Below are 25,611 nucleotides of genomic sequence, written 5' to 3' on the forward strand. Positions count from 1 at the left end.
TAAGTGTGGTACGAGTTATAGCCTGGTAATGCAGGGGTGCTCTCTAGAGCCTTGAACCAGGTCTCAGTCACTGCACAGATGTCGATGTTCTCCATTTTAAGGAGTGCCTCGAGTGACTGCATTTTGAGATCTAGACTTCTAGCATTGAGTAGCATTACCCTCAGTTTTTGCTCGCCTGTTCCTGTTACAGTGGTGAATTTGTCATTTGAACCTTGCCTAAAAAAGGCACTATATGGGGCAGCAAGACCCTTAGCCAGTATCCGGAATCCCAGGAGTGACAGGTGCAGGCCATCTCTGGCAAAGCATCGTGGTCTGTTGACCATGTCGTCCCAGGCAGACAGATACTGGATCCCCTTAGAATGGCACCAAAAGCTTTGCCAATTGTTGAAGTCAATCATTTTATCCTTGTACTGAGCTATAATTCTGGGTGATGGCAGGATGCTACTCAGGGCTAGGGTCGTACCTACCTGGGCTACAAGATCAGAGAGCTCTTCCATGTCTCTTTTCATGTAGTCCAGGGAGGTACGTCTTACGTCGTTCACACCAACATGGTCAATGACAGAGTCATACTTGTTGTGGAGTGACCTGTGTGCGTGGGTTATGTGGCAGATCCTGGCACCCAACAGGTAGCAGACAGTAACCTTCTCCTTGTTTAGCCTGGTGAATGGGACATCAGTGTGCCTGACTACAGAGTCACCTATTACTAGTATGTTGGGTACATTGTTTTGCCTTATGGGCTGTGGTTTATTGGCACACTGAGTCTGTGGGATGTGTGTCTTTTGGGTTGTGTTGAGGGAAGGAGGTTGCTTGCTTTTCTGCTTTGGAGGTCTCTGTTGCTTGAGCAGATTATTGTTGAGAGCCTCTGCAAATGTTTTTGGGTGTCTGTGTGTGGAGTTTGGTGGTGTAGGTTTAGTGGGACTACGAGATGAGTGTGGTGTCATGCAAGTGTTTACCTTCTCGTCTTGACTGTCGAGTTCAATCTTGGTTGGAGACAGCTTTATCTCCAGTTTGTCTAGATAAGTGCATCGCTAACAGGTTGTGGTGTTGGGTGGTAGGAGGAGAGGGTTGTCTGTATACATAAGGCAATTGCTACATTGCCCCAAGATGCCCAGATTCATCAGATAGACGGGACAGAACACTGGAAGCTGACCCTTGGACATGCCTGAATAAAAAACTACTTTCTAGACAAGTGAGGAAAGTGAGTATAAGAGCGTTTGTTCTCTAAGCAAGTGAGAAAAGTAAGTACAAAAACTGTTTTCCTCTAGGTAAAGAGGAAGGCTGAGTGCTGTAGTAATTTGTAACTTATTTAGTACTAACAAGTTCTGAACAAATGCTGAGCACAAATAAGCAAATTCAAGTGCTAAAACTAAGAATCTGTACCTGGATCTTGTGGTAGATAGGCTACCTAGTGCTTACCACTCCCACTTATAAGCTAGAATGCTTCCCTCCAACACAAAGGCTTGGGGGGCTCAGAAGCTTACAAACAGTCCTGGATACAGCAAATCTGTTACCTGGACTAGATTAGTTACAGGAAAGGTGGTAAACGAGCCAAACACGGGCTTTTAAACCAGAAAGTTGAAAGACATGGAAAAACTGCTTAAACGGCCAATAAAATACAACTTCTGGGCCAGAAACCACTCTTGTGGTTGATAGCTACCTAGTGCTTACCACTCCCACTGATAAGCTAGGCGGCTTCCCTTCAACACAGAAAGGCTTGGGGGGCTCAGAAGCTTACAAGCAGTCATGGATACAGCAAATCTGTATCCCAAAGTCCTTAGCATCTCCCTTGTTAAGCAATGGGATGCAAAGGAGAGATTTTTGAAAAAATATGGACAGACTGAACTTTCTCCTGAGGAAAGAAGGCATGCATTTTCTTTGTCTCCAGTCTGCAGCCTAGGTTGACCAGATGTTTCCTGGCTGAAATTCAAGACTAGAGAAACTCAGATCAATTCCAGACACAGGCCTACTGTTTCTTGAGGAAGGAATGTCTTTTGCATGGAGGCATCCAGAAGGACCTTAAAAGCACTATCCTGTGAGATGGACTCAAGGAAAAATTCTTAATGTTGACCCGGGATCCTTTTTGCAGCGTTTCTCAAAGAAAGTTGTCTAAATAAGGAAATGTGAATACCTTGCAGACTGCAAATGGGCTATCACAACAGCTAGACACTTTCAGAACACTGTTGGAGCAGTAGATATCTCCAAGGTTAATGCAGAAAATGGAGCATGTAACCCATACAAAGAAAACCTTAAAAAACTTATGAAATTTTTGGAGACAGAAATGTGATAAACTTATTTCAAATCTAGAGTTACCCAAAACACAGATGAATGAGAGGTTACAGAGTTTGTAGGGACAATTTAAAACTTTGGAACTTTCACAAAAGTTGAAAATGGATAGGGTGAGAACTGGTCTCCAAGAGGTATCCTTCTTTGGCAACAGAAAAAAATCTTGCATAAAATCTTTTACTTCACTCACCTGAGGGAAATGGTTCTACAACCCCCCAGAGAAAGCATCTGATTGATGACTGGGAAAAACAGTGAAGTCTGATTTGGAGAATGTTGGGATGAGGGAATATCCTGAAAAGGAGGTAGATTTTTCCCACTGCCATCTGCAACCTACCTAAACAACTTAAAACCCATCTGTCAGACTCAATTTGATGTCAAAAGGGAATGTGAAGAACCAGGCTCTGGAACAGGGATGATGGGAGTTGCTGCTGCAATAGTCATTCTGAATTACTGAACTGTCCCTTATTTCTAGAAGGTTCTCTCCTTTTTCTCTGAACCCTCCTGCCACTTTTTTACATGTCTGCTTGCTAGAAGCTTGAGGGACTTTGCCTCTTGTAAAAGAAACCAGAGTTTGAAGAAAATGATTTAGCAAACTTAGAGAAGAAGGGATGAAAAATATGAGTAATCCCCAATTTAATTTCCCACTTTTATCAAACTGAGTAGCTGAGTATCAGAAAGATCACACCTTATCCAAAGGAGAATTTAAGATTTCCGGTTTAACATACGCAGAAAACGTCTGTGTAACATATCTCGCAACCTCTTAGCTGACAAAATCTGCACAAAGCCTAAAATAATGGGACAGAAAGCTATAATTCAAAGTGAAAAGGGATGATGATGAAGCAGGGGAGCAACTCAAAAAATAAGGAAAGAATGGGGTTTTGGACATAGATCCTTAAGGAGAACAAAAACCGTCAAACATAGGATCAGAGGATCATAGGAGGTTACTAGGCTATTGGCCCTCAGGTCCTTACAAGCCTAGCCAAGAATTTAGCTCATGTTCCTACAAGTTGGCTCCCAATGCCCCTGTCCAGAAGCGACAGGTGGAATCCTAGGGGTGTATAGTTTCTGTTCCCTATCCAGGTTGCACTTAAAAGGGTTAATGAGGTACTCTGCTTGATGTGGAGAGGGAGTCTACTCCACTGAAGGGGGAGTCTCTGGGACACAAACCTGTCCTGCCAACAAGTCCTATTGATGTCACAGACCAGGTTGAGGTTGCTCATGTGGGTTACTCGAGTGGAGCTTGACTTGCGGACATGCAGCAGTCCCATCAAGGCAGAGTCTGAGATTGCTCTGTATGACAGACAGAGGTCACCTCTGAGGAGTCTGTACGAGACTGAGTAGAGGGACATGGCTTTAAGTCCATCTGTGTAGGGTAGATGTTTGAGACCCTGGATTTTCCTGGTGAGGAACCTCCGTGGTCTCTCCAGCTGCATGTGCTTTGTGAGGTACATGTCGAAAGGGGCACTGTACTCTATAATGGGTCTTATAAGGGAAGTATGCAGAGATGTTATGACCTCCTTGTCCCTGGATGAGTTACTCCTACTGAGGTGGGCCATGTAGAAAGCTTTCTGTACATGGAGGAAGCGTGGTGGTCAAAAGTCAGTTTGTTATCAACCTGGGTGCCCAAGTCCCTCAACTGATTACATGCTTAGAACCTTGTTTATAAGTTGTGGGAACGTCACTCTCACCAAAGGTGATGATACATTTTTTGACATTCAGTTTGAGGCCATGTTTCTAGCACCAGTCATTTGTTTGGGTGAGACTCTCTTGGAGGATGTCCACATCACTAAGGGAATTGATGACAGCGTCCAGCTTGCAGTCATCTGCAAACTTGGTCAACCATAGCCCACTGCTGTACCTCGGAAAAGTATATCCCAAACAACAGAGGCCCAAAGACCGATCCCTGGAGTAAATCACTTGTTACTGGTCTACTGCTTGAGGTGGCTTCCCCTATTTTGACTAGGCGGGTTCCATTAATAAGTCAGTTTGCTACCCATCTGGTAACACAAGGATTGATGCCAAGCTGAGTGTGTTCATCTATTATACCAAAGTGGGGCATAGTATCAAAGGCTTTGGCCATGTCAAGGCAAGCGATGTGCACCATTCTTCCCCTTGTCCATGGCTTTGGTTACGGTCTCGTAGAAGTCTATCAAATTTAACAGGCATGACCTCCCCTTGACAAAAGCAAACTGTGTGGGATTTAGTGTTTGGAGATTGTTAATGAGGTCCATGATAATCCATTCCATGGCCTTGCAGACCAGGCTAATTAGGCTGATGGGACTATAAATTCCTGGATCGCTGGACAGAATATTATATGAATACAATATTCTGTCTACTGAATAAAGTAGCAGAAAGTATACTAAGAACTAAGCCAACACTGGAATGGAGAAAGGACATTCTGCTGATAGGGATGGCTGTAATTAGAGGTACAGAGAATAAACAAGAGAATGCTGGAATTTACTTGAAGCCGGCAAAGGAACCAAGGTTGTTGTTTTGTCTTTTCGGCTTTTCCCGGTTAGGGTTCGCCACAGCGGAACTCCAGTCCGCTAATGATTGGCAGTAGATTTTTATGGTGCCGAGTTGCCAGCCCAACGCCCAACCTTCAGCGAAGGCACGCCCATTCACGCAGGTCTTTCAAACACCACTCGACCGCGGGGAGGACATGCAGACTCCACACAGAAGGCACTCCAGCCGAGAATCAAACAGGAGAACCCTCTTGCTGTGAGGCAACAATGCTAACGCTGCATCACAAGGAACCAAGGTATTGGTAACAGAATGGGTGGTGGCCAAGAAGACATATGGATTGCAGCCTAGTGATTGCCTTCCCTATCAGGAACTGATATCAGAATACAAAAAAAAAAGAGAATGGATAGGAGAATCTTAAATAAAACAGTGTAAGAAACTTCTCTGTGTGGAAGATTTTCAGACCATATATTTCTAGTTAATCACTGTATATTAATCAGCTCAGACAATAGTAGTAGAAGTAGCGAATGTAAACACGTCAATAATAGAAAAATAATATATATTATAAAATATATAGACAATAAGTAAGTCAATCCAAGCCCAGGCAGGCTGTTTCCAGTCGAAAAAATCCTTTTATTTACACACAGACAAGCAATTTATCCAAAAAAAAAGTAAAATAATTTCCTCACTCACTTTCTAAATATATATATATATATATATATATATATATATATATATATATATATATATATATATATATATATACTTTTTATCAGGCATGGGAGTGGTTTATTGTGCTGTAAAACAAAGTGTTATTGGTACACATGTTAAATTCACATCCCTTCCCCCATCAGTGTGACATTTGAGCTGGTCCTGCCCTATTTAGTAGCTGTCATAATAATATATAGCCCTAATGTACTTTAATGGTACATCTTACTTAACCAAATTACTAAGTAGATTAAGTCTGTGATTTTTATACAAGGCAATATACTACATGGCTGGAAATATATCAACCTTAGTTCATTTTGCGATCAAAAATTATATATAAATATATACATATACATTTTGCATGTAAAAATCAGTTTCTATTTTCATAACCTATTGTTAACAAAGATCGCTTTCGTCCTTCTAGACTTCTTCAGGTCTGTGTACAAGAACCCCAAAAACCTATATAATTGTAAAATTAGTTAGTATTGTTATTACCATCATTTTGAATAAAGTGGAAAAAAGAGAACCAGAAAAAAATAAAAATAAAATATATGTATGATGATGGAAACAAAATATACACTTAAATTTCAAATGATTTAAAATGGTATTTAAAACCAATTTGTAGAAAAAAAAATAAAATAAAATAAAATTAGTCATGTAAACAATGTGGCAATTTTCTAAGTTCCAGTTCACTTTTAATTGAACAGTAGTAGTTTAGTCCAGGCTTTCTAAAAGAGTTCAGCTTTAATTGCCACATGAGTTCATGTTTCTCCAGAATATTCGGGATGTCTCCTTCAAGATCACCCATGTCTATGCGATCTAGGATCTGGAACTTAAAACCTGTGTGTCTTTTATGAAGAGAAAGGTGTTTAGCTGGTGCATTATTTTTACATCCAGAGCGGATTTCTGACATGACATGAAATCCTTCGCTTGAGTTTATTTACAGTCTTGCCCACATAGAATGCATCACATTCATTGCACTGTGCCCTGTAAATTACCTTTTTAGTGTTACAGTCACCCCCTGCACTGGTTTTAATTATCTTCTTTAAATAAGGGCAATAAAAACTATCACCTTGCTGTATAAATATACAAAATGTACAATTAGTTTCACATCTTTTAGTGCTTTTCTCACATGGTCTAGGTTTAAATTTAACAAAACTTCTAATATTCCTGGCCTTCCTATAAACAAATGATGGGGGCTTCACCTAAAATGTTGATCAGAAAAGGGTTTCCTGTGACAATGTCCCAGTTTTCTTCAGTAATATTTTTGATACTGTGATAATCCAGAGTGTATGTCAGGATGCAGCTATTTTTGCATTTGTTATTCTCTGTGGGATTACTTAACATTTTTCTACTGGGGAGGTTGAGTGAAGGTGCTTCAGATTCTGCACTAGCCGAGTAGAACAAAAGTTGTTGTTAAAAAAGTGATAATTAGTAGGACATATAAAACACTGCGGAATAACTCCAGGCACCAATCAGAAGTCAGAAAAGATTGGGAATAGAGATTTAATACACAATTCACAAAAATAAATAAATAAATAACGGGAGGACATACGCAATTCTCCCAAATAAGCAAGTCGTCTAGAAGATTTAGGATTTTTGCCTGAAAGTGTTTGCATAGATACTTTTATTCCCCAATGAGACTCCAAAGATTTTTTCCTCAGTTAAGACAGCAAATCTTGCAGGTGTGATGGGCAAGAAAGAGGTAACTGGGAACATATGTTTTGGGAGTGCAGCAAGTTGGGAGAGTTTAAAAATTCCCTATAGAGTACTCGATCAGGAAGACTGGTTGAGAAAATGAGTGTAACTAAGAAAATGATTTTTTTTTAAGCAGGGATATGGGATGTGAATTACCTAGACACAGTACAGCCTCATTAAGTTTAATTCTGGTGTCTGTCAACAGAGCAATTACTAGAAAATGGAAATCAAAATCTAAACCAACTATACTTGAAGTAGTGAATATTTTAACAGCTAAAAAACAAGTTGGGTCTTTAGAAAATGATAGTAGTACATTACACAGAAAAAATGGAATTTGCTGGAATACATGCAGAAAAATATTTTGGAAGATGAATAAGGTTAAGAGATGGTAGGAATTTAATAATTTAGGCAATGCTGCTTAGATTATACATCCATATATTGCTATATATATCTTATAATGTCTGTAAATGTGAACTTGTTAATAAGGTTTGGTTAATTTTATATAAATGCAAGTCTGCTATATCACAACTGAATTCAATAAAGGTGTTAAACTAAAATAATGGGGAACAAAGGCCCAGAAATAGGGACAAATTTCAAGTATCTCACAAACCTGAAAGTTGCTAGAACAGGATTTGTGTTGGTATGCATTTTCTGAAGGATATGAAGTCTGAAACTCAAATGTAAATCTTTATTTAGTTTCTTTAAGCCTCTGAGATTTGCCAAAAAAACACAAATTTTATGAGAAACATACCAAAAATATTAGGCAAAAATCTTGACAGTCAAGAGGCATGCTGTGTAAGTACTCATGCAAACCACATCATAACAGAGGTAGAAGTTGATGCTCTGGACATAGAGTCAGAACAATCATCTGCATATTTTAAAGGATGCCTAGTCACTTGAGATATAGAAGCAATCAGAATTCAGAGAGGATTTATCCTCTGTAAAGGGAAAATGGTCAGTAATGCTCCTGATATCCAAAGAAGCCAACAAATACTTTAACATGGGCATCTGATAATTTAAAATGTTAAGGGCTAAAGTGGTAGAAGAATAAACCTGTCAAAAGCTTTCTCATCTTTGCCACAGGGAGATAGACTAACATTAATAAGGCTTTTTTTATAGCAGGACTAAACACAGAAACAGCTGCAGGTCAGATCTGAGATAAAAACAAATACGTACAAGATTGGGGAACTATGAAATCTACCTGTTTTTTAGGAGCTGAGAGTGGCCGTTAGGCATACTGCAGGCCATATAAAAAAATAACCTCCAATGCTGGAAAAAAAGAGGAGGAACAGGCTATGGCATCTCCACTTGTAATAAATTATAAAATTTCTTCAAGGAAGATGGAACATCACTTAGTTCCCCCTGAAACATCTTACTTATCCAAGAAATTGTTTCAGAACTGGTCTAGAAACACTATTTTATCAGAAACCGCAATGCTTTTCACAGAAATCAGTACATATTATAAATAAAATAAGTTATTGTGAAAGGTTGTCCTCAAAGAGAACTTGGCTAACAGTCTTTCCATTGCTGAACAGATGACTGCTGATCCTCTGAAGCCCGTAAGAGGAGCACTGCATAACAACGGCAAGAAAGTAGTGAAGTTTTTGCTGTCCAGGCTTCTGGACTTCTTACTACGGAGCTTGTGCAACCAGCAGCCTGACTGCATGTCTTGAAGGAGCCCATGGCTTTGGAAGACTGGCCAGCTGTTACATCCTAGGCAAGAAAAAACCCATACGGCTACTGTTACTACAACAGTGATTTATGAACACACCTCTCAACCAGCATACATCAAGAGTAGGAACTTGATAAATAGGAACTTGATAAATAGGAACATGCAACTAAAATGTGGTTATCTCATTGTCATAAAATATGAATACCATATAGCATGTAACTCTTCCCTCTTACAGTACGAATATGGGATACTACTCAAATATACATGTTTAAAAATAGTGTGAAAATGATTGGAAATATATAAGCGTATTATAAAAGGGAGCATAAAATCTGTATACTTTAATGAACTGTATCTCAAAATTCTATAAATCAAGGCTATTTGCTTTTGGTTTAGAAAAAAAGGAGTTGTAAGATGTGCATTCCTCTTTCTTTAAATTACTTCTGCCACTAGTGTGTTGGTCATGTTGTGTATGATTTTGTGTGTACTAGGCAGTTAAAAAAAGAAAAATCACACGAGGGATTCAGAAAAATGTACAAAATGGCAAGTCAAGTCTGAAAACAGGAACAGTTTTCCAAAAACAGGGACATCCTAAATCAGGCCTGAAAATAGGAATGTTCCTCCAAAATACAGACAGCGGACACCTCTGTTTATGAATATCATTTTTTTAGGGGGGGAGGGGGGAATGTAATGAGACAGATTTAAAAAAATTCCCTACAAAGTACTCTGTCGAAATGATGATGGAGCAGATGACTGTAACTAACGAAATGATTCTTTTGAGTTGGGACATAAGATTATACAAGTTGTAAGCCGCGGTGGTGCAGCGGTAGTGTTGTCGCCTCACAGTAAGAGGTTCTCCCGTTCGATTCTCGGCTGGAGCGCCTTCTGTGTGAAGTCTACATGTCCTCCCCATGGTTGAGTGGCATTCGAAAGACATGCGTGAATGGGCGTACCTTCGTTGAAGGTTGGGCGTCGGGCTGGCACCTCGGCACTATTAAAATCTACTGCCAATCATTAGCGGACCGGAGTTGCACTGTGGCGACCCCTAACCGGGAAAAGCCGAAAGAACAACAACAACAATGCTATTGGCAGTGTGCCAAAACAGCAGTTTCTAGAAAATGGAAATGAAAATCTAAACCATTTGTAACTGAAGTACTGAATACCATAAATGACATTAAAGGACTAGAAAAGTGGGATCTTTAGAAAAGGGAAGGATCAATTTACACAAAAACAGATAACGTGTAAGAACATGACATACAGAGTAATGTTAAGGAGGACCGAAGTTTAATGGAAGGCAGGAATTCATCAAATTTATGTAATGCTGGAGTGATTATTGTTAAAAAGAAAGAAAACATATGCAATGTACCATGCATGAATATGACAAACATTAATATGGTTTTGGTTTGCTTTCTTTTCTATTAACGTATGTCTGCTTATTTCTTGTGATAATTTAATAAAGGTATTTAAAAACAAAAAAAAATTTGAGTTTTTTTAAGGCTCTAAACAAGAACTTTTAAAATGTCCTGAAAAATATTAAAATAACATTACAATCAATAAAAGCAAAAAAAATGCAAGTATACACACACGAAACAAACAAAAAAAAGAAAAAGCCGCCTTTAACTTTAATTGCAACTCTCACAAAGCAACTTGGACAGGCTTTCCTTGTCTTAAAAAACGTTGTCTTTCAACTCTTCTCCACAGCCTAGGGCAGTTCATTCCTCTGGCCCCACACAATAAAAGGAAATTTTTTATTCCTGGACTTTACCCACAACTTTTAAAGCTCCAAGAAAAAAAAATATATACAGCAAGATAGCACTGCAATATAACAAATTCTACTACAAAATAACAGGTATATAAACTGTAAACAAAAACAAAAAATAGTTAATACTTAAAAGCAGTCTTTTCTGGCAACTCTCACAAGGTAATCTTGAACTGCTTTTGTCAACATAAATAAAAATGTATATTTTAATTTCTCCCATAATTCAGAACAAGTAATCCCTTTTGCCCAACAGAATGAAACACAAGGGGTTCTCCTCCTCCTGGCCCTAGCTTTGAACCTTCAAAACATTCTTACAGCTCTCCCTCATACCTTGACTACTGTTGAAGAGAATCCTTGAATGCACTGACTTTGAGTATCAAAAATAAAATGTAAAATAAGTAAGGAAATAAATACATCGACTCCTCTGGTGCCTAAACCAAGTCAGCAAAAATTAAACAGTGACCCCCCCCATGGTCAAAATGATATACCATAAGAGACTGAGAGAACACAGACAGATGTTGTGCAACCTGCTACCAGTGATGCCATACACATCAGCAAGAGAGATTCATACCTTTACCTCCACAGACATCACAGTGGTCAGAGCTCTGTAACATATAGCCTTAGCTAAACACTGTTGCAGTACCAGGCAAGAATTAACTCACCCCCTTAGAAACTGCCTGACAAAGGTGCTGCATCCAGTCAGCCATTTCCAATTCATCTGCAGCACTCAGCTCCAAAGATGGCCGGTCTGTCAGAATAACCTGGAAGGCATGTGGACGTTCTGTTGTATTTGACCTCCTGCATCCACCACACTGTTCCGACCTGACATACAAAAGAAGAAATACATTTTGATTGTTAGTTTTTTTAGGTTAAGCAAATGCAAGGAAGCCAGCAGTCTGGCTGACACTCAAGTGTCTTGTCTGGTCTAGCAACCTGTATGAATGACTATTACAAATACTCACCCCATGTTCACTGACAGCACTGGGATGACATCTGTTCTGTCTGCGTACTGATACAAGACTCCATTGCTAAATGAGAAAGAGACTAGTTCACTCACTGGGTTAATACATTTTGACTATTAACGTGCTTAGCGGAAAATGGTGTACTGAGCTTCACAATGGTGGGCATCACATATTCAACAACCTCAACATAGATGCAATACTTAAAATACATAACTGGCTTACGCAATACTGTACTCACAGCAACATGTACACGAAGCAGGTGAGCTCATTTTCATCGGATGCATAAAGCGTAACAAACCTGGTTTCTCAGCACTGTAAGCCTACTCCGTAAAGTACAGCACTGCCTAAATAGCTTGCTTTTTAAAAGCAGCACTACAGCAAATATACTACAGCTTTATAGAATAATGAACACTTTCTTGAAGAGCAGGGATCATTTTTTAATGTGCATTAAACAGCAAATTATTATAGTCAAACACACCAATTAAAAAAAAAAGAGCAGGTTAGTCTTGCATTTCTGTCTAGCCCATTCTTCAACTACAAATCAGCCCTGGATCACAACTCAAAGTCAGCTAGCAATGAAAGGAAATGGCTGTCAAATTATTTTTTGACTAAGCAACAATGTAAAAATAAAACAACACGAACTTTATAATAAGTCACATAGCACCTTGCAGTACTTAACTTCACTCAATTCTTTGCAACAAAGTCTAACTTTTATTTGGTGAATACAATAATACAGCACTAGTTTCTTTCCCTCATGAAGGGGCATCACTAATACTTACAAATTAATGTTCATTGCAACTTATATATGCTCCTCCTAGTACTGCTGCTTGTCCTGATATCACCTTCATACCAGCGACATGATCCAAAACCAGCAAAATCAATAAAATCAATTAAATATATTTGTTTAAAATGAAAAAAGACCAAATCACTTTAGTGACTGCAGAACAACAATAACACATGGTTACACTCAGGTTTAATTTCACGGAGTGTCTTGGGTTTTTAACATTATGATAGGCATGGACCTCAATCCAAAGTCAGGGTGTGATTAGATTGTGGTTTCACAGTCTTTGATGTTAGCTATGTACAAACTCGGACACCTGCTGGAGCTGACAAGAGGAGGAGAGAAACAAATAGGCTTAAGTTTGCTCACTTCTCTTCTGAGTGGAGTGGAAAGGGGTATATGCAGATCAGGGTCATGTGGAGGGGTGCAAGTCTACAAGGGGTAGGAAAAGACAACTGATTACATCACACAGAAGTACAGCATGCACTGCAAATTCCCAAAGCACTCCAAAGTCCCTGGACATGAGCATGCACAATGGTAGGGCTAAACAGAAACCTTAATCAGCCCTGATAGATGACTCTCCGTTCAGACAGCTCTTGACCCTGTAATGGGGAATGAATACACTAGATAACTAAGAGTGGGCCATGCGAGTGTGATTTTATATACACATACACACACACACACACACACACACACACACACACACCACCTTCACTCTAAAGGATCACCACCATACCATGTAACAGAAGTAACAGCTTTAGTACTTGCATCCTGTATTAAATTCAATGTTCTTCAGAAAGCAACTGTGCTCCATAACCCTCTCAATTATAGGTTGATAGATTAGTACTAAGCTAACTGCTCTTGCGAGCCATTTTAAGCCTAGCCAATTATCCCTTGTGAGACTCAAACCCTGCAACTTGTGTTTGTAAGGCAAACACCTTAACCATTAGGCTACCCTCCCAACACAATGTCACCTAATCATGCAAGCTTCAATAAAACTGCTAGGTATTTATTAAAAACTCAAAAGTTCAACACTTGTACAATGCAATGACATATTCAAAAAATGAAAAAGTGTTAAAATCCAATCAGTGACATAAGTATAACATTCCTGCAGCATGTTTATGCCAGATATCACTTGGCATAACCTCTCTTTCCTTTTCTAACTCCTCCTCAGACTTCTAGCTGTCCTCCTTTCAGCTATCTTCTCACTACTGTACAATCAGAATATCAAGCTCCTTCCCGTTTTTCACTTCCATTATTAATCTTTCCACATACTACATCCTCTCCTCCTTTTCTGTCCGTGCCTTCTCCTACTTCCTACTGCATTAACCATCTTCCATACCACTGTATCTTCTATCACCTCTCAATTTTTCTCTTTCCTCCTCTCTGAATTAACTTTTTCTTGCACTTAGCCTTGTCCAATCCCCATTACTACTGCCTTTCCAAACAAAATGTATTGTGTGCCTGTCTAGTGAACACACGGTAATTCTACACAGCATATAACATTTCAATACTCCCTAATTACACAAACATATTCCTTATTTATTTTATTTATTTTTTCATAAACTTGCCGGTTCTCTAGTATGCTAAAATCTTGTATTTGTTTGCACATTTTGTTGCATTCTACAACTGTACTTTTCCCTGGGCTTCCACTGAAAATATGCTACAACTATTTTTAGCCCATTTGGACTATCCTGGTCAACAAATGCAAACAAGCAAAGAAAGAAAAAATGATAATATAAAATATGCGTACTATTTAATGATCCTTAATGGTCTTTTTTTTGTGGTCTGCAGGAATGGCTCATTGACTCCCTTTCCAACACCCAGCTATTCTATTTGTTCTACCACTGGGGCAAGATCCCTCTGGCCCATCTGTTACCCAGCACAGGCAAATCTCTCGTGTTAAGGTTAGGGTCAGGATCATTCTAAAACTGCATTATTTCCACCTCCACAGGAGCCATGCGAGCTCCGATATAGCATCCTTGATAGATGCAGACTTCCTTCCACACACACGCATCTCCCCAGCCAAGTGGCACCACTTGCAGTATGGGCACACTAGGCTACTCTGGCAGATGCTACCAATGCAATAAGCCAAGCTGCTTCTTTCCCTCCAGGATGGGTGAGCCAGCATCAGTATGTAGCCATCATCTCCCACCAGATCGCTCCAGCATCCTTAGTGTTAGATAAACATGGGTCACCTAGGGTGCAGTCAGGGCTTTATCCACCTGTACCACTGGACTGCGGTTAAACATCTCACTTTTAATACATATTTTACATTAAAACACTAATATACTACTGAGCTTTCAGTGATACTTAACTAACATGCCACTCCAATTATTTGTTCAGAGTGAGCATATGTTCTTCTTCTCTCTATCCCTCCATCCTTTGTGGTGTAAAAATACACTTTTTAAAGCTGTTTCAGCCAGTTAAATGTCTAAGGAGTACATTAATACCAGCTGTATTCCAGAGTACTATTAGATGCTCAAACAATCTATGCCACAATCTTCTATTTGTTTTGCCAACAAACAAATGCAGTACAAGCGAAACAGGTGACTGTATACTCACCTCATCCCCATTAAAGCTAAATAACTATTAGGTTTGAAACTTTTACCCACATCAGGTACACAAATATGAGGGCACTGCCCTGATCCTGTGGAGCAGAGGGATAAAACTCTAAGTGTGACCCAGTCGACCTATGCTTGATTAGGGACACTGGAGCTGGAAGGATGAGCGTGAGCTGCATTTGGTTCGGCATCCTGGGGGGGATGCAGGTGGCTTGGCTTGCTGCTTGGGTGACACCCAGTGACAGCCCAGAGTCCAGGCCAGAGGGATGTACTGCTGCAACATTGCCATCTAGGTCAGGGAATAGTTACAAAGGGAAACTTGCATGCTCCTGCCCCAAAGAGTAGCAGCCCTAGTGTCCCTCAAAAGCTGCCAAAGGCTGTTAGGAGTTCCTGGGGTGGGCTGCGACACTGGTAACTGCCTGGATGATAGTCCCAAGACAATCTCAACTCACATGAGAAAGAATGGGCCAGTAATGGTTTTACAGATCATAGATGGACGATGGTCATCACACAGAGGGATTAAAAAAGTTATATAATTTATGTATAAACCCACAGTACTCAAATACTCCCAGTGAAAAGCCTTCCTTTCTCCTCTGGTTTACTAGTGAGCGAATCTCTTCCTAGTAAACTTTGATATTTCTCCTCCTTTTACCAGTAACCATAGAACCATAACCTAAACCTGTAATTAGTTCAGGATTACCTAATTGTTTCTGAATATCTAACTGTACTTGAACAACTGGATTAATTTACAAGACTGGTCAAGCAGTATTTTCCATTATTGCTTCCATTTTATTATTAATGCATGCAGTATAAACTTCCTTATTCAAAATAGGGGTAATATTCTACACCTCTGCTTCTTTAACAAAGCTTACAGCCCTTCCGAATAAACATGTTACTTAATTTCTCATTGTGCTAGTTAAGTCAGTTGAATAAATGCAATTCAGTGGCACAACAGGTAGCACACTTCCCTTTCGTACAGAAGGCTGTTGGTTCTATTCCCACTCCAGACAAATGGATTACTGACACTGCATTGCAGCATAAGGGGTGTGCAGCACTCCTGAGTGCATCGTCCTTTGAATGAGACATTAAACTGAGGCTCCATCTCCCCGAGTTGGTGGTAACTCAGGTGGATGTGAAAGATCCCATTATACCTATCGAAAAGGGTAGGAAAAGTCCCCCAATGCCTTGGCGAAATTTCCCCTAGTAGTATAAACCATCACCTTGGGTCTCCCTTGAAGAGAGGCCAGTAGCCTTGTAGGACTAACCCAGTCAAAGAATAAAAAAAGAAAAAAATCATTCATTACTGAAAAAACAGTAGAAATATCAAAATAATTCTAGAAAGAGAATCATTTACTGCTAGCCACTACAATTAAACATCTCTACATTCAAACACTATTAAAATAATTACTTTAAAGTATTGAGAAAAAACAATGCAATTCCCACCCAGAAGTGGGGACTTGTGCATCTCTTACTTATCTCATCTCCCCTCCTTCCATGTTAACAGGTTATGGCTAGTCAGTCCATGTCATTTAAGCAAGGATATCTGTGTTTAGTGTTCACTTCCTGATTTTTAGTCATCTGACTATGGTACTCAGTAAGGAGCACATGCTCTGCCTTCAAGCATTTTTTTCTTTTGGTATCTGTGGAAAAAATACAGAGCAAATGATAACATTTGTGGGCAATGTTAAAAAGCTACAGTGCCAACAATGATCGGTGTTGAGGTATCTTTTTAAATAACAGCACTTACAGCTGGGGGCTGAATGGAGCTGTGCAGTCAGAACAGGATTACTATGGGTGTTGGAAGAAGGGAGGTAGGTTATGTGAAAGCAGAGGACAGTTACCACATATACTTATGAGCAAGACAAGCAAAACATCCAACACTGACCTTGACTGGATACTTTTTTTTCTACATCCACCTGCTATTTTTCAGCGGTAGAATGCAGCCCCTATTTTCTACGCCTCTACTTGCAGTCATCCCTACTGGTAAACTGCTCCCTGCATTCTTGTGCCGGCATTGTTCTTGGAACACTTTCTGCTACTTTATGAATGTAAATATTCTGTATGATTGTCATTCTCCTGCAGGACCGACATCCATCACTATGCCACTCTGAAATATCCCTTCACGATAATCTTACCTCACTGCTACTACACACATTCTGCTGACATCTGCCTGCCATATGTTAGCCTCAACAGATGTTTACAATTTCAATCTTTATGCTTAATTCATCCCCCTTAAATAATTCTAGTAACTCTACTTTACCAATACAAACTTTCCATATGTATTGTTACCATATCTACTTATTCTGACCACCTACTCACACTACTCAAATATTCATCTCCATCATCTCTGTTTATAATAATCTCCACACATTTAGCAGAAAAAAAATTCTTCATCCTTTTACTATACTACACACACACACACACACACACACACACACACACACACACCGGAAAAATCTAAAACTTCGACTACATGTTAACACTCACTGGTTCATAGGTAAGTACTAGGCTATTGGCCCTAGGGCCTATATAAGCCTAGCCAAGAAGGTACCCTGGCTTTCGCCACCCAAAACAATTATACCACTCATTAGCATTCCTGCTGCCTTATTCAATGTACTGCACTACACTGCATATTCTTATCTCTCAACTGACGGTACAATACCACTCATCTTTTTAAACTTCTGTTTTATTCTCCCAACCTAAACACCTCTTAAGGAATAATTATCTTACAAAGTGTAAACATTCAAAGCTTCAAAGTTTCTCTAACAGCTGCTCTACTGCTACTACATATCATGAGTTAGTATATCTCACAGTAGACACCTGTTCTGCTGTAACCTTCATTGCTGTATTTCACAACAAACATCCACTTCTGCTGACACTCCCTAGTTAAATGAAGTCTTTAAATTCTACTGTAAATACTGTAATAGGACGAACAATGGCTTCAACATCCAGTGTAAACACTACTACAGCACTTTGTACATATTCTGTAAGAATATATATTTTTGCAGTTTTTAAAGATCATGTACAAAGGTATTTTTGTACCATTTCATTTCTGCAGTTCCCTCTTAAACATGTAAAGAGTACTTTTGATTCCAAAATATGGATTTTACTTTACTGGACAGTATAGCTGTGCAAGTAAAACTTACCATAACAGTACATGTTCGAATGATCAGTACATGTTCGAATGATCAGTGCTGTAGTAGCCTAAGGCACATGGGTTACACCTTGGGAAGGATATAATTGGCCAACTTCAGGGCACCTTCCATGGACCCAAATCGTTTGACAGCTTCAGCTGAGCTGACCAAGACAGGTTTGGGAGCAAGCCCTTCATAGCTTTTCTGCCAAATAAGTAAAGGAGACTGAGCCCTGAAAGGACCAAGGGGGTAACAAAAAATATATGCCCACACCCTGGAATCAAAAAATGAGGAGGATGGAGGGCTACTGCAGCAATGATCATTCTAACATCTACTTTTATGGCGAATTTACTAACACAAGTCTACTATGTTCATTACATTGATCACTGCGGCAGTAGCCTAAGCCATATAGGTAGATTACCACAGCTTTGAACATCTGGGAGGTGGAAGAGCGCAGGAACCCTTAGAGAACAGTCCTATAAAAACCCGACCTAGACCTGGAGAAAGAATCAGGCTCGTAGTGGTTTGTAAACATTATGCACCAGAGAATAAAAGAGAACAGCACACACAGACTCAAAAAACATGTTTATCTCATCATGGTTTGGTGTTTCTTACTAATGCCACTCTGGCACTATTTACAGGTTTTTAAATATTTTTATATGTAATTTCTGAGTCTGACCACATGGGGTCTGGCATCTTGAAATAATTCTGATTGTTTAGTCGGTCCCATAATGCAGTGCTTGGCTGTAAAAAAAATTATGTTACGTATGCCTATTTCTTCCTGAAGCTCCTGTCACTGCATTTTTACATGCATATACTGCTGTCTTTCAGTCAGTTTTAAGTAACATTGCATGCCGTTCAGTGACTACTTAAAATGCATAAACAACAAATGCAACAGAACAGACTTTCAAAGTGCTTTTTACTGCTGCTTCTTTTTAGAATGGCTAAACTGCAGTGCTTTGTGAAGCCTGAATTGTACTACTTTGACTCATCTCCCATCCCCCTTCACACTTAACTTCCCTAGCTGTCAAAGTACTAAGGGTAATTTGAACTGTTACCTGCTGTGATTGACAGCTCACATCAGGAGACTTGACTTGTGTACCGTTTCCTTGTTCTAGAATTTACTTTCTGTACGGGTAAGGGAAGGACTAGGCAGCTGTGACATTACAGCATGGGTGGGATTTTAGAAAGGTCGTGGAAAATAGAAGTTATGTTCTTACCATAACGTTCCATGTTAGTTGTCTTCTTCTCGTTTGTAAGCTAACCCCTTATAATAGTATCAGAATAACTATAAACAAAGTCCACCTCTAAAACCAGGAGAAAGAAGGGTGACCTATATCCTCATCCAGGAAATATGCACAACAGCATATGCCTAATAAAAGAGGTGGTAGAAAGAGAGGTCACAATCACAACTCCTCTAGGTCTGTCCAGGCCAGGGGGAAGGAGGGTGGGATGCAAGAAGAGGGAAGAAGACAACTAACATGGAGCGTTATGGTAAGAACATAACTTCTATATGTTAAGTTGTCTATCCTTCATTCTTGCTGGATGGGACGCGTCCTAGCACCTTGTCCCGGGTGGCCTAATGGAACAGACTCCTGAGAACAGTGGAACCAAAGTTAGCTCTATGCCTAGAAGCTAAATCCAACTTATAATGAGAAATGAAAGTGTGAGGAGTAGCCCAAGTAGCTGCACAAATGGTGTCAATAGGCAGTCTGTCTTGGAAGGCTAAAGAAGTAGCCAAAGCTCTGGTGGAATGGGCCTTAGGTTTATTAGGCAGCTTTTGGTGTCTAATTTCATAAACAAGGGAAATCAGAGATGTAAGCCATCTAGATAATGATACCTTTGAAACTGAAAGTCCCTTTCTGCCTACTGCATAGGAGACAAACAGTTGGTCAGATTTTCTGAATTGTTTTGTTCTATCCAAATAGTATCTCAACTGACGATGAACATCTAGCCAGTGTAATTTTTGTTCAGACCTATTGGAATATTCTGGAAAAAAGACAGGGAGGTCAATGCTTTGATTTAGATTTGAGACTACCTTAGGCAAAAGGACGGGTTGGTTCGTTACCTGTCCTTATGGAACAATAGATAAGGAGGTCGACAGCTGAGTGCATGAAGTTCTGAAACTCTTCTAGCTGAAGTAATAGCTACCAGAAAGAGAGTCTTCCATGATAGCAACTTTAACGAACAGGAGGCTGCAGGTTGAAAGGGGGAAGAATCAAAGAAGTAAGAACTAAATTTAGGTCCCAAGGAGGAGGATTTCTTATAGGAGGTCTGAGAAGAAAAACTCCTTTCAAAAAGGCTTTGCAAAGCTTGTGGGACATTAAGGCAGACTCAGAGATACCCACATGAAAGTTAGAAATAGCTGCCAATTGAACTTTAGAGTAGAAGGAGATGAACCTGCATGGAAGAGTTCAGCTAGAAAATCAAGGACTATTTGGATGGAAGCAGTGAAAGGATCTATGTCCCTTCCTTGAGCCCAATATGTGAAGTCAAATAAATCTTCCAGTGGAAGATTTATGGAAGCTATCAAAATATCTCGAACAGAGTGAGATAATTGAGGAAGCCTGGCTAAGGTTGGAACTGGAGGAACCAAGCAGTGAGGTTCAGAGAGGGAGGGCGATGCAACTGACCGATTGATGGATCAAAAGATCTGGAACTAGGTCCAGATGCCAAGGTCGCTCCAATAGAAATTGATGTATAAAGGGGAACCACACCTGTCGAGGCCAGTAAGGAGCAATGAGGATCAACGAGGCCTTCTGAGCGATAGCTTTCTGTATCACTTGAGAGATTAGTGGGAAGGGAGGAAATGCATACAGAAGTCCCGGGGCCAAACTTGGACTAGAGCGTCTCTGCTGGGTTGGCCTGGTAAAGGGAATAGAGTGAAATAATCTCTGCACTTGCTGTTTTGGGGAGTAGCAAAAAGATAGAGGCAAGGCTGACCCCACTTGAGAAAAATTTCTCTCACAACAGAGTCTTTCAGAGACCACTCGTGAGGCATGAGGATAGCTCTGCTCAACTTGTCCGATTTGATTGGACTTCCCGGGGATGTGCGTTGCTATCAGAAACCGCTGAGAAGAAATCGCCCATTGCCACAATCTGAGTGCTTCTCGACACAGGGGGTAGGACCTGGTTCCGCCTTGTTTGTTGATGTACCACACTACAGACATACTGTCTGTCTGGATTGCAATCGTTCCCAAGGGAAGAGAGTCTTGAAGGGCTTTGCACTGCTCTCATCTCCAGAACATTTATGTGCAAGTGGCATTCGTCTGGTTGCCATGTGCCCTGGACCGTCCTGCCCTGACAATGCCCCCCCCACCCGATCAGAGAGGCGTCCGTTGTCAGAGTAGCAACCGGAGGGGAAGGGTCTTCCCAACAAGAGCTGAGGAAGACATCCACCACATGAGATGATTTCTGCATGCCTGCGTGATCATAATGGTGTGGGACATTGGAAGTTGCTGGTATGACCATTGTGTAAAGAGCATCCATTGAAGGATTCGCATGTGGAATCTGGCTAATGGAAGCAGAGGTATGGCCGCCGCCATAATTCCTAACACTTTCAGAACTAACCTGGCTTTGATTCTGTTGTTGTTGAAAAGGAGTGAGACCAGTTTGTGTATGTCTGTTATTCTCTGATCTGTTAGTCTTGCAGACATGTCTACTGTGTCTAGATTTGCGCCTATGAAGGTAATTGCGACAAGGCGACAAAACAGACTTTTCGCAATTTATTGAAATGCCTAACTTTTGACAAATGCGAAAAGTGTAATCCCTGGCCATCAGAAGGAGATGCTTGGTGGGAGCTGTGAGGAGCCAGTCGTCCAAATATGGAAACACCTGGAATCCTTGTCGTCTCAGATGAGAAGCTACCACTGCCATGCATTTGGTAAACACCGGGGCAGTGGTGAGACCAAAGGGCAGGGCCCTGAATTGAAAATGACTGGTTCCCTGCCTGAAGCAGAGGAATCTTCTGGGCGTCTGTTCATTTTATGTGATAGCATCCTGAAGGTCTATAGAGCACATCCAGTTTCCCTTTCCCAATAGGGAAGGATGGAGCGTGACCATCCGAAATCTTGTTTTCTTGACTGATCTGTTCAAGATGCTGAGATACAAAATTGGTCTCCAGTCCCTGTTTTCTTTGGAACTAAAAAGAACCTTGAGTAGATTCGGATCCTTGCTGGTCTGCTGGAACTGGCTGTTTTGCAAGCAGCTTTGAAATTTCCAAAGCTGCAAGATCCGTGGAACATCTGGAAGGGATTTTTGATTGGTTTGGAATGGGAATGGTATAGCTCGAAATGATGGACTGTACCCATTTGTCTTGAGTCAGGGATAGCCAGGCTTCTGGGTACAGTGACAATCTTCCCCGAACTGCCTCGGTGGGCAGTCGGGCAACACCTCAGGGATGCTGAAAGGGCTTATCAGTACCATTGTTATTCCGCCTCTGCCTCTGGGAACCGACTCTCCACATTTTCCACTTTTCTGGCCTTTGGGGTAAGGCCTAGAAGGAGTAGAAAAATGGACTCCGACGGGAGAAAGAGTCTTGCCATCAGTCTAGCACCTAGTCAAGGTTTCTTTCACTTGAGGACCAAAGAGACGATCCATCGAACGGGAATTAGTGAAAGACGTTTTGAAGGAAAATTGCATAGCCGCATCCAGGCAAGTCTACGCCACACCTGTCCCTGGCCCTGCTCGCCCATCAGCTGCATAAGAAAGGAGGCGATGGAGGAGTTGGCTATGGAGTTCAGGGTAGCCAGCTGAGTGTTCATCTTATCTTGAAAACCCGCAGCTGTAGGGTCCTTCAACATGTCACTCTTCTTTGATCAAGTCCCTTTGAAGCAGTAAAATGGCACAGGTAGTTCAGCTAGCAAATGTCGCTGACGAGAACATCCGCTTCCGTACCTGTCCATGGACCTAGATTCCTTGTTAGGTGGATGGACAGGTACTGAAGGATCAGCTAGTTCCTTCTTAGTGGCAGCAGCAACCACCATAGCATCCACAGAAACTCCTTTTGTCAAGAACTGTTTGTCTGCTGGTGCGTTATGAATTTTGAGGGTCTCCTGGGAGTGGGGTCCACTGAATCAGGAGCCGTCCATGCCTTTTAGCTACCACCTGCATGACGGGGTCAAGGGGGACACCCAGGAGGGGGAAGGACGAGAGCCAAACGCCTCAAGGTACACAGATTCATCCTCTGAAGGGTTGAGGGCTGGCCAATTTCCCCTCTGTTTGAGGATTTCTAGAATGTCTGCAAAGAGACATCTTCAGAAGGGGGGGGAACCCTCGATCCTCTAAATCTGTGTCAGATGTGATGGACTCAGGTGAGTCAATGTGTTTCCTCTTACACTTCCTCTTCCGAGGGGCTCCTCTGCCAAATCAGGAGAGGCCTCGGAAGAGGAAGAGATCCCCACAGGGGTTCCTGAGGAGCTGGCTCTCTGCGGTCCGGGATGAGGGAGACTTGACCTGAGGCACCGGACTGTGGAGTAGAGCCAGGCTCTAACACACTCCTGCCGAAGCGCACAGGAACCTGTCAGGCAAAGCCAGAGGTCCCGCTCCGAGAAACTGAGAACCTCCCTCGGCACCGACAGTGATGGCTCCGAGGCCGATGTCGGCGCCGAGATTCCTGAAAGAAGAAATCGAAGACATCGGTAGCGGCTCCGACGCTACCACAGTCTCGGTTCGCCCAACTCATATTGATGGACAGGGGCAGGCATCGACTGATGAGTCGGGCTCTGAAGCATTTGGGCCAGTGCCTCGGACTTAAGAAGTCGACTCACTACCCTCTGAAGGTCATGATCCGACAGCCTCGATGACCTAGAGGTGAGATTTATGGCTCCGTTCAGACAGCAGAGGAGATGCTGGAGCGAATGAACGGAGCCAAGGGATGGTGACCTAGACCTTCTAGATGTCGGCTCCGAAGGTCTGGTCGGAGCCGACAAGTAATACCTCGGCTCCAGCCAGAGCCGAGGAACCACAGAAGCTGTAGACTCATCGGCTCCAGCGAGCCGATGCAGACGGCAGAGTTTTTAGCCTTAGGGTCTCGCTCAGTAGCTGGAGCCGAGGGAGGCTTCCCAGAGACAGAAAGGGAATCCTCAGGCTTAAGTAGACCCCTTAGGATCAATTTGTTCTTTCTTTCCTGCAGGACCCTGGGACTGAAGCCGTGGCATACAGCACAGGAGTCCTTCCCAGGCAGTAGACACAAGAAGTGTGACCGTCTGTCAGAGACATTTTCTGACAGCACGCATCACACTTCTTGAAGCCTGAGACCTTTGTGTCTTTAGACATCCTATAACAAAAAAGTGTAACCACACACACTCAGTCAGACACACTGATTACACTTATCTTATTTTTTTTAAAAACTCAAAAATAAAACCACTAACTTAAAGTCTTAATTAAGAGCAACACACACACACACCACTAGGGAATGGGGGAAAGGCCTGAAGGCCCGAGGGAGAACTTTTAAGTTCTTGTGTGGAAAGAAAAGGGATTTTATGAAAAAAGGGTTAGAATTCCAGTAAACTAAGGGAAAATGTAGTAAAAATTAAAAATAAAGGGGTTTAAGTATCCTAACTTTACTGAAAGTTTACTTACCAAGAAGCCGGTAGAAAACCAACACCTCGATCGCTGTAGCGCAAGCGAGATCTGAGGTAACTCACGCCTAGCATTGTGGGATATAACGGGAGCCTCGAGCGGTGGAACCAACTCTCGAGCTTTTAGAGTGGCGGTCGAGGTCGGCTCCGAACCCATCCAGCAAGAATGAAGGCGAGATAGACAACTTAACATTGTCAGTTTGGGGAAGGAGTTGGTCAGAAAACTACCAGTATTCATAAGTGTTGATGACGTCAATGAGTTGAGACTGCAGCAAGCTTTATCAGGGCGGGACAAATGTTTTTTGAAAGTGAAACCACCACAGTACAATAAGGTACTGTTCTAGTGGAGAAAAACATGATTTAAAATATTTTACATACTGTATAATTGTTTATTCATAGCAGGGATAGTAAATAGGAAGAAAAAGGACAGAGAAGTTGAGCATTTAATAACAGAATCCCATTGTTTGTCCTTTAAGCTGCTGCTTCTAGAACACTTATAGAATCCATCCCTTTCCAAAAAGCCACAGATGAAGCAAAGGCCAAGAAATTCTGAAAGAATTTGTCCTGTCAAGACAATAATCAAGGTCTCTGTGGAGATTCAAAGTATGGAGTATCCTTTCTCCCACATTTTTGGGCTCAGGGAAGAACACAGGGAGATGGACAGCTTGGCAAGTAAACTTACTTTATTTTGTTCCCAAAATCTTTATTAAATTTCCACATGACAAAGGCAAACTTACATTTATATAAATGAAAAACATAAAAAAAATCACTATTTGCAAACAGTTTACATCACAGACAATATAGAAGCAACTGGAGTTGTAAACATTATAAATCATTTATAAATCTTCCAGTCATTGTCAGTTAAGCATTACATAGCTCATTCAAATCCTGCCTCAAACCTTCTGGCTGCTCTCCATATACTGTTCCCGCCATTCCCATGATTTTCTATGTAGTTTGCTCCTTCCCTTTTCTAAAGATCCCAATTCCAGTTGTTTTCTCTCTGTTACTA

The 25,611-nt window shown here is 41.2% G+C and overlaps 1 protein-coding gene across 2 annotated transcripts in view; it reads right to left on the bottom strand.

The window, feature by feature from the left end:
* Positions 1-25,611, bottom strand: part of PLEKHM2 (pleckstrin homology and RUN domain containing M2) — a 1,089,177-nt gene that overhangs the window by 109,919 nt on the left and 953,647 nt on the right. For both annotated transcript variants that reach the window (XM_044061870.1, XM_044061869.1), the window contains 2 exons: positions 11,543-11,608; positions 11,243-11,402 (listed from right to left, as the gene is read on the bottom strand). In XM_044061870.1, the coding sequence (XP_043917805.1) occupies positions 11,243-11,402; positions 11,543-11,608 (226 nt within the window). The remainder of the gene's footprint in view (positions 1-11,242; positions 11,403-11,542; positions 11,609-25,611) is intronic.

The sequence above is a fragment of the Protopterus annectens genome, chromosome 2.part0, assembly GCF_019279795.1.
Source record: "Protopterus annectens isolate FY-2018-M chromosome 2.part0, PAN1.0, whole genome shotgun sequence".
Taxonomy (NCBI): Eukaryota; Metazoa; Chordata; order Ceratodontiformes; family Protopteridae; genus Protopterus; species Protopterus annectens.